Below are 9,165 nucleotides of genomic sequence, written 5' to 3' on the forward strand. Positions count from 1 at the left end.
TCCACCTCCCTGGACCCTAGCTGGGTTCGCACTCTGGACCTCCGGGGCCACAGAACATCCCCCCCGCCCTTCCCCAGGCCTGGGCAAGGTGCCGCCCCTGAACTTCTGCAATCTTATCCGCTGTGCTTCCTGGGTGGCCCCGCCTGCTCCCCTCTGCCCTGCCCAGTGCCACATTAAGGCACTGTCCTCCATAGGCTGGCCACCATGGTGCCTTTGGGGCCACTGCCCAGGGCCTGCTGGACTCTGCTCATCTCTCTGTTTCTGGTCTGCTGCCTGCTGCTGGCTCCAGGTAAGGCCAGTCAACTTCGGGGGGGCTAGAATTGGGGGCTGGTAGAGAATGGGGGACCGGAGAAAGCGAAACTTCCCACATCCTGCTGCAAACACTTCCTTAAACTCAAATCTGACTGGGGGCTTACCAGTGTCCTGGAGAGAAAGTTGTGGGACCTTAAGTTGTGGGACCTTAACTCAGCCAGGGCTTCCTGAGGCCCAGTCCCTGCATGTGATTATGTGATTTGTCCTCCCCACCCAACTCTCTCCTCTCTCTCTCTCTCTCAGCTCCATCTGAAACTTTGACTTCAGGATCACTCTTCCCTTTCACTTGGCTGACTCCTACTCACCCTTTAAAACTGTCTGTACCCTTTAAAACTGTCTGTACTGTCTCGTCCGGGAAGCTTCCCTCATTCACTTCCTCCTATAGCTCCTTCCTATAGGCCTCCCCCTGAGCTCTCCTGTCTCTGATCCATCACCTGTCTTCCCCACTGAATTGGAGGCACCATGGAGGCAAAGACCGTATCTCAGGTTGAGGAGGTGTTGGATGGTAGGGCCTCAAGATGCAGGGGCTGGGGGGGCGCTGGGTCCAGCAGCGGAGCTTCCGTGTTCCCGCAGGTGCCCAGGGGCAGGCGTTCCGGCTTCGGGTGGAGCCCCAGAACCCGGTGGTGCCTGCTGGAGGGTCCCTCTTGGTAAACTGCAGTACAGATTGCCCCCAACCGGAACTCATCAGCCTGGAGACATCCCTGTTCAAGGAGGAAGCGGGCGAAGGCCTGGGCTGGAAGGCCTACCGGCTCAGCAGTGTGACCAGTGACAGTGAGATCTTCTGCTCCGGCATCTGCAACGGCTCGCAGATGTCAGACTCCTCTGACATCACAGTGTACCGTGAGTGGATGTGCCTGAGGCGGGGACTGGCCTCAGGCAGTGGGGGGGAGTGGGCCTGGAGTTTGCAGGAATGGACCAGGACTCTGACCCAGAGTTTGGACCTGGACATGTGTGAGTGTGTGAGTGTGAGTGTGAGTGTGAGTGTGTGTGTGTGTGTGTGTGTGAAAGAGACAGAGACAGATGCATCTCAAGCATATGACAGAGCAGCAGTGTAAAATCAATTTATTTGGGTCCCAGGAGGCATTTAAAAATGATAGTACATGTCTTTTATTGATTACTTATATTTTTATGGCAGGTAATAAATTAATGGGGTTCCAAAATAAAAAAGTATAAAAGCATATCAATGTCAAATCTCCATTTACCTAGCACTGCTGGCAGTGACCACTGTTTTAAGTGTATACACCCACTTTAGCCCTCACTCAATCCTTACAAAGATCCCAGGGCGAGGGGTGGGAAGGGGGAGCGCTGCACTTATGAGCCTCATTTCACAGCTAAGGAAACGGAGGTTCAGTGGGGTGGAGTCATTTGTCGGGTTCACAGCCCCTGAGCAGCGAAGCTGGCAGTCTGGCTCCCAAGACTTATTAACAGGTGAAGCCTTCCTTTCCAGACTGGGAATCCCCCTGGCACTGGTTTCTTGTGGATCCTCCCAAGAGTTTCTCTGCATTTATTTATTTGTTTTTTTATTTAGAATTAGAGGCCCGGTGCACGAAACTCATGCACGGGGGGGGGGGGGTCCCCTCAGCCCAGCCTGCACCCTCTCCAATACAGGACCTCTTGGACATCCCTCTCACAATCCTGGACCGCTGGCTCCTAACCACTCACATGCCTGCCTGCCTGATCACCCCTAACTGCCCCCCCTTCTGGCCTGGTCGCCCCTAATTGCCCCCTTGCCAGCCTGGTCACCCCACGCAGCCTGCTGCTCAGTCGTTTGGTCATCTTTCCCTAAACCCCCTGCCGGCCTGGTTGCCCCACACAGCCTGCTGCTCAGTTGTTTGGTCGCCCCTCACTAACCCCCCTGCTGGCCTGGTCACCCCACGCAGTCTGTTCAGTTGTCCCTTCGGTTGCGACGGTCACTTAGGCTTTTATATAGATAGTTTATTGCCCTACCCGGTTTCTCAGTGGTTAGAGCATTGGCCTGCAGACTGAAGATATCAGGTTCAATTCTGGTCAAGGGCATGTTCCTTGGTTGCAAACTGAGTCTTGGCCAGTCAGGGCGTGTGCGTGAGGCAACCAATTGATGTGTCTCCCTCACATAGATGTTTCTCTCTCTGTGTGTCTCTCCCCCTCCCTTCTATCTAAAAATCAATGAAGATCCGGCCGACATGGCTCAGTGGTTGAGTGTGGACCCGTGGACCCATGAACCAGGAGGTCCCGGTTCGATTTCTGGTCAGGGCACATGACCTGGTTGTGGGCTTGTTCTCCAGTAGGGGGGCGTACAGGAGGCAGCAGATTGGTGTTTCTATCTCTCTCTCCCTTCCTCTCTCTGAAATTAATAAAAACATATTTTTTAAAAAGGCATACAACAGACTAGATCACTCACGGTGCCTACTGTTTTGTGAAGCCTTCGTGGATAAGTATAGTAGCCATGTGTATGCTCTTATGTGGGTGCCAGTGTCTATACGTATTTGTGTACCTACATGTGTGTCCATAGCATATGTATCTGTTATTGTCTATGTCTGTGGGAGTGTACATGTGTGTATGTGTTAGTGCTTGTGTGTGTGTGTGTGTGTGCCTGTGTCTGTCTGTCTGTCTCTCAGTGTGTATCTCCATGATTGTATCTATATCTCCATGTGTGACTGCCTGTGTTATCTCTGTGTGGGGGCAAGTGTGTTTGTTTCAATATCTGTGTGTCTGTGGATGTCTGTGTCTACATGTCTACATATGTTTGTATCCACATATATTTCTGTGTAATGTGTACATCTGCATGTGTCTATCTACCCGTATGGATCTGTGTGTCTGTGAGGTGCCTCTGGCCAGTGCTGTGTGGGAGCCTGTTGTTCCTGGCTCATGAGGTCTGACTGTGCTCATCTCTTCCCAACTCTATCTCACTTTGGGTAGCTTGATATCAGCCATGGTGGGGATACTTACACCACAGAAACTGGCAAATGCTCCTTATCCGGGCTCTCCCACCCCACCCCCGAGAGCCCAAGCATAACCAGAATTTACCAGCATAACACTACCCCTGACCAGTGGTGCCCAAGAGTAAGATGGAAGCCTCCTTGTCAAATATTCTAAAATTGTAGTAAGATGTTAAAGATTTTTCATAGCCGCCAGTCCATGGGCCTGACAGCTTGAGATCCAAACTCGAGTTGTCGGAGGTGAGCGTAAGTTGCTTCCCAAGGAGGTTAAGGATGTGGTCTGTGTGCCTGAGAAAGGCACTGCAGCTGTACCTGGGAGAGGACCCAGCCTAGAGGGGTCCGGCCCCCCAAGATTGTGCCAGAGCACCTTGAGAGGCTGCCCCAGGCAAGTAGACTGTGGGAGTCTTGAGCACCTGGGACTGATGGGGAAGGGTTGGGCCAAGCTCTTAGAGAGGCCAAGGCCAGAGTCCAGGCCAGAAGCTGGCAGGAGGGCCAGGGGAATCTCTAGATGTGACACCAAAGAGGCAGGTGGACAGACAGGTCCAAAGTTTGGGAGACCCACATTCTAACCCGGGTTCTGCCCCTTCCTGGATGTGCCTCTCTGGGCAGATCACCTCTCTGGGCTTGTTTCTCCATCTGTAAAAAGAATAATAGAGAACATTTTACTCAGTTGCTATGTGAATGAAGGTGGATGCCTGGATGACATTTGCAAAATCTAAGGAAAGCTCTAAATAGGAACTTTTATAATTGCTGTTAACATCGTAAGTGGTCATAGGCGTTAGTACCCTTTCCCTTTCTTTTTTTCTTTTTGAAATTCACCTCGAGGATATTTTTTCCATTAATTTTCAGAGTGAAAGGGAAGGAGGAGGGAGGGAGAGAGAAAGAAACATCAATGTGAGAGAGACACATCGATTGGTTGCCTCCCGCACACCCCCCAATTGAACTTGCAGAACTTGCAACCGAGGCAGGTGCCCCTGACGGGGAATCAGCTGGAGACCCTTCGGTCCCGAAGCAAAACATGCCAGGGCTCCTTTTTTTTTTTTTTTTTTTTTTACCGTAAGGTCCTTGTAAACAAATCTTTTATTTCCCTGTCTGACAAAACAGGAAATAATCATCTTGGTGCTAAGGACAATAGCAAACACTTCCACTAGCCCATTTCTAAGCCCTCTAGGTTTATCAACTCAAAGTTCACAGTTCTGCACTGGGCCACCCTCGGGTCTCTCCACTCCCTGGGTGGGGGTTGCCAGGCTGACTGGTAAGTTCTGTTCTCCCCTCCCTCTACCACCCACCCGCAGAGTTTCCAGAGCGTGTAGAGCTAGCACCCCTGCCCCCCCTGAGAATCCTGTGGGCAAAAACCTCACCTTGCGCTGCAGGGTGGCAGGCAGAAGCACCCCAGAGCCCAACTCTCCGTGTTGCTGCTCGGGGCAGGAGTGCTGAGCCAGCAGCTGGCGGTTGGAGGGGTCACCACCACGGTGCTAGCCAGCAGAAATGATCACGGTGCCAATTTCTCTTGCCGCTGGGAACTGGACCTGCGGTCCCAAGGGCTGGGACTGTTCCAGAACAGCTCAGTCCCCAGGCAGCTCCGAACCTTCGGTGAGGGAAGGGACTGCAGAGTGTGGGTGATGAGCTGAGCCAGAGCAGGGGTGCCCTGGCCCTGAGGTTCCTGAGAATGGGGTGGCCTGGACCTCAAGGGCTTCCGGGAAGGCCTGCCCTTGGCCATTGGACGGGCGGCCTCAAAAATTCCCATGGTGGCAGGAATTTTTGAGGAGTATGTGCAGATAGATGTGTCCTAGGAAGGGGGTGATCCAGGTTACAGGGTATCCTGGGAAAGAAGAACCCTGGTTGGGGGGTATGAGTGTGTCACAGGGAAAGGGGTGTCCACGGCTGTGTGAGACCTCCAGCTCACTCCCACTCTTCTCCCCAGTCCTGCCAGTGACGCCTCCGCGTCTCTTGGTTCCCCGGTTCTTGGAGGTGGGAACATCCCAGGCCGTGACCTGCACCCTGGACGGGCTGTTCCCGGCCTCAGAGGCCCAGGTCCACCTGGCGCTGGGGGGCCAGATGCTGAATGCCACAGTCGAGAGCAACGGTGACAAGCTGACGGCCAGGGCCACAGCCACAGCGAGCGCGGAGCTGGAGGGGGCTCAGGAGATTGTCTGCAATGTGACCCTGGGAGGCGAGAGCCAGGAGACTCGGGAGAACTTGACCATCTACAGTAAGAGGGGCCGGGGCCAAAACTGCTGCAGAGGTGAGGGCAAGGGGGTTGAGCGTCATTAGCCCAAAGGGCAAGGCACAGGAGAAGCCAAGCCAACGTGGGAGGAGTTGCCGCGCGGGCGGGGCAGGGGCCTTCATTCCAGGACGGCCGAGTGCCCCAACTTAGGGGGGGCCCCAGAGTAGCTAAAAGGCAAGGCCTGGTTACCCCGAGGGGAAAAATTCGGGTGGAGGGCTGGGCTTAGTGGATGTGAGGGAGTGGATAGCAAACGCCCAGGCAATGCTACTCCTTTAGGCTTCTGGGGGCCCGTCATGAACCTGAGCCAGCCCACTGTCCGTCAGGGGACCATAGTGAATGTGACTTGCGCTGCTGGAGCCCGAGTCCAGGTCACGTTGGACGGAGTTCCCGCTGCAGCCCCGGGACAGCCCGCGCTGCTTCAGCTAAATGCCAGTGAGAGGGACGACAGACGCAGCTTCTTCTGCAGTGCCGCCCTTGAGGTGGACGGGGTGGTCCTGCACAAGAACAGGAGCGTCCAGCTGCGTGTACTGTGTGAGTAGGTCACTCTGACCCTGAATTCCTTGCTCTCCTGATTTGGAGAGACTTGATTCTCTCTTGCCCCACTGGACCTTGGGTTTGTCTGATCATTTGGTGGTCCCACAGATGGTCCCAAGATTGACCCAGCCAGATGTCCTCAGCACTTGATGTGGAAAGAAAAAACGACCCAAATCCTTCAGTGCCAAGCCCAGGGCAACCCAGATCCCCAGCTACAGTGTTTTCACGAAGGCTCCATGGCCCAGGTCCCCATTGGGATCCCATTCCGTGTCAGGTTAAACTATAGTGGTACCTACAACTGCCGGGCGGCCAGCTCACAGGGCACACACACTGTCACTGTGGTGATGAAAGTTCAAGGTGAGCTGAGGGGGGCCTGCGGGTCTAAATGGGCAAGCCTAGAGCCAGGGGTACGAGTATTTACTCCTTGCTTCTCTACACAGAGCGGAACCCCGTCACCATTACCATCGTCATAGCGGTGTTGACCATCCTGGGCTTTGTGGCTGCCATCCCGGCCTCAATTTACGTCTTCGGGGTGCACAAGCGTAGAGACATCTACCATGTGAATCAGGGAAACGCTGAGTTTCCCCTCACATCTAAAACGGCTGAGGAGCCTCTGGGGGAACCACCATCTTGAGCCTCCAGCCAAAGACAACGGGGGGGGGGGGGGGGGGGGGGGGGGGTTGGCTTTATCATCAGGTTCTGCAACAATAAAGTGCTCAAAATCCGGAGTCTGTGGCTTTAAAAAATATATATATATATTAATTGACTTCAGAGAGGAAGGGAGAGGGAGAAATAGAAACATCAATGGTGAGTGAGAATCATTGATTGGCTGCCTCCTGCATGCCCTCTACTGGGGATCGAGCTTGAAACCCGGGCATGTGCCCTGACCGCGAATCGAACTGTAACTTCCTGGTTCATAGGTCCATGCTCAACCACTGAACCACACCAGCCCCGCCGGAGTCTAAGGCTGGATTCCACCTGCGCTAAGGGGATCCCCAACAGCGCTGAGCGTCATTGAGTGACATCTCAGCGGTGGAAGGGGCGGAGGCTGTGCGCCGAGAGGGCGTAAACTCTGGGAGGCGGGCTGCGCCCTAGCCAATGGGCTGAGAGATTTGAAGAGAAGGGGAGGAGCTTCTTTCGGCCAATAGGCGGACGCGCCCTCGTTGCCGCTCTATGCCGCTCCGCCCTGGCTCGCTGGTCCCAGAAGGCGCCGGGTTTCCCAAGATGGCGGCCGACGTGTCCGTTACTCACCGGCCCCCGCTGAGTCCGGAGCCTGTGGCCGAGGTTGAAGCTGATGATGCCCTAGAGCGCCGGGCGCCCGAAGAAGAACTGCAGCCGCTAGATCCAGAGGAGATCAGGAAACGCTTGGAACACACCGAGCGCCAGTTCCGTAACCGCCGCAAGATACTGATCCGGGGCCTCCCGGGGGACGTGACCAACCAGGTATGGGGGGGCGGTGTGGGAGCGTGGCGGGAAATACCACCGTGCGCGTGCGCGGGGGGAACCAGGCAACACCGACGCTGGCGTGCTCGGGTGTAGGGGGCGTCGGCGGGAGAGTCCGAACGCAGGATCCATGAGGGTTTGGGAGAGACCAAGGGCGGACTGTTGCGGGGGGGGGGCGGTGATGGAGGGAGAAACCAACTTTGGACTGAGGGAGGATGTTGTAAACGGCGACCACGGGCTTGGAAGAGCGCTAGTGATTGAAGTGGGCGGGCAGCCTTGGCCACGTTGGGGGATTGTGAATGGGCAGCTAGACCGGGACTGTGGGGATAGAGACGCCAGGAGCTCCCTGCTCTGATTGTGTTTATCCTCATTCCCCTCTGCCATGAGGTGGCGAGACCGCATAGTCAGAAGTTCAGGGCTGGCTCAGAGCACGGATTATGAACTCCTCTTAGAGATAGATCGGAAGTTGTAGCAGCTCCCGAGGTCTTTCTTTTCCCAAAGCCCCAGAATTTATTTGGAAAAAGGGGTCTCCTGCTTCCAGCCCACAGACCTGAAAGAAAGGAGGGGCCCGTGTTGTGTGGAGCCCCCCCCCCCTGGCTGGTCTGGCCAGGGGTGCTCTTCTCTTGGGGCCTGCGGGTGCAGGGCTCTCCAGTGCTCTTTGGACCCAAGGAGATTGCATCTGGTCTGCCCTGCCCTGCGGTGGTGGAAGGGGCTCTCTCTTCCTGTTGCTCAGGATTCCTCCTTTCTGGGCCACCGACACATCTGCCGCTGGCTCACCCTCCCTGTCGGTGGGCACGTGGGTGGTAGGGCCACCAAAGTGTGGGGAGGGCGTGACTTGGGGACAGACCTGGGGCAAGCGCCACTAGGCATGGTCTGGTTTATTCCTAGAGTCAGCCCTCCTCCTAGCACCTGCCATCGCTTAGCTGGGAACACACTGTCTCTCCTGCAGGGTGCACAGTGTATCTGGCACCAGCAGGCCGTAGAGCCTCGCCCCCGCAGCTGGCATACAAGAAGGCGGCCGTGTCAGCGGGAGGGAACTGGGAAGCACGTGAAGCCGCCCAGTGTGGGCTTCAAGTATACGGGGTCCGCAGTCAGGTCCCCCTGGGTGGCATTCCTGCCGCTGTCTTGACCTTCACCTCTCTGAGCCTGTTTCCTCATCTGCAAGATGGGTTTGTTATTACCTAACTTGTAATGTTGAAAGGAGTCAGGCTTCCAGTTGAGGGTCAGTCAGACAGGTTAAACCAGCGGTCGCCAACCTTTTGGACCTCGCGGACCACCGGTTGGCGACCCCTGGGTTAAACAACTTCCCTAATGGCATATGGCAGAGCTAGGACTTGAACTCAGACCCACCTGACTCTCTAAGAGTATTTTGTGTTGGTTAAGAACATGGGATCTGCAATTAGACTTTGAATCCCGGCTCTGCCAGGTGTGGCCTCAATGGCTTTGGGCAAGTAACTGCTCTGAGTTCAGTTTCCTCCTTTGTTAAATGGGGACTATAATTGACCTGCCTCTGTAGCTGTTCCATGTGAAGGTTGCGCTGGATTGCTTCCGTCAGCCCCTGGTGACTCCCTGTCCTTTGGCTTCTGTCTTTGCAGGAAGTGCACGACCTGCTCAGCGACTATGAGCTCAAGTACTGTTTTGTGGACAAATACAAAGGGACAGGTTTGTGGGGCTGTGGGGTGGGCTAGTGACAAGGGTGACAGTCCCTGAAGCCAGGTGCTTTCTGGCCTG

General features: G+C 55.3%; 2 protein-coding genes across 2 annotated transcripts in view; both read left to right on the plus strand.

Annotated features, from left to right (window-relative positions):
• ICAM3 (intercellular adhesion molecule 3) lies at window positions 1–6,648 on the plus strand. The gene is given in 9 exon segments (XM_006104050.3): window positions 1–289; window positions 886–1,152; window positions 4,526–4,566; window positions 4,569–4,619; window positions 4,622–4,823; window positions 5,155–5,442; window positions 5,734–5,988; window positions 6,100–6,348; window positions 6,432–6,648. Coding segments are annotated over 9 exon segments (1,632 nt in total). The 5' UTR covers window positions 1–204; the 3' UTR covers window positions 6,626–6,648.
• A 501-nt stretch (window positions 6,649–7,149) lies between these two features.
• RAVER1 (ribonucleoprotein, PTB binding 1) overlaps window positions 7,150–9,165 on the plus strand; it is a 16,553-nt gene continuing 14,537 nt past the window's right edge. The window contains exons 1-2 of the mRNA XM_006104052.3: window positions 7,150–7,434; window positions 9,030–9,096. Coding sequence (XP_006104114.1) covers window positions 7,165–7,434; window positions 9,030–9,096 — 337 coding nt within the window. The 5' untranslated portion in view covers window positions 7,150–7,164. The remainder of the gene's footprint in view (window positions 7,435–9,029; window positions 9,097–9,165) is intronic.

The sequence above is a fragment of the Myotis lucifugus genome, unplaced genomic scaffold (assembly GCF_000147115.1).
Source record: "Myotis lucifugus unplaced genomic scaffold, Myoluc2.0 scaffold_539, whole genome shotgun sequence".
NCBI classification, from domain to species: Eukaryota; Metazoa; Chordata; class Mammalia; order Chiroptera; family Vespertilionidae; genus Myotis; species Myotis lucifugus.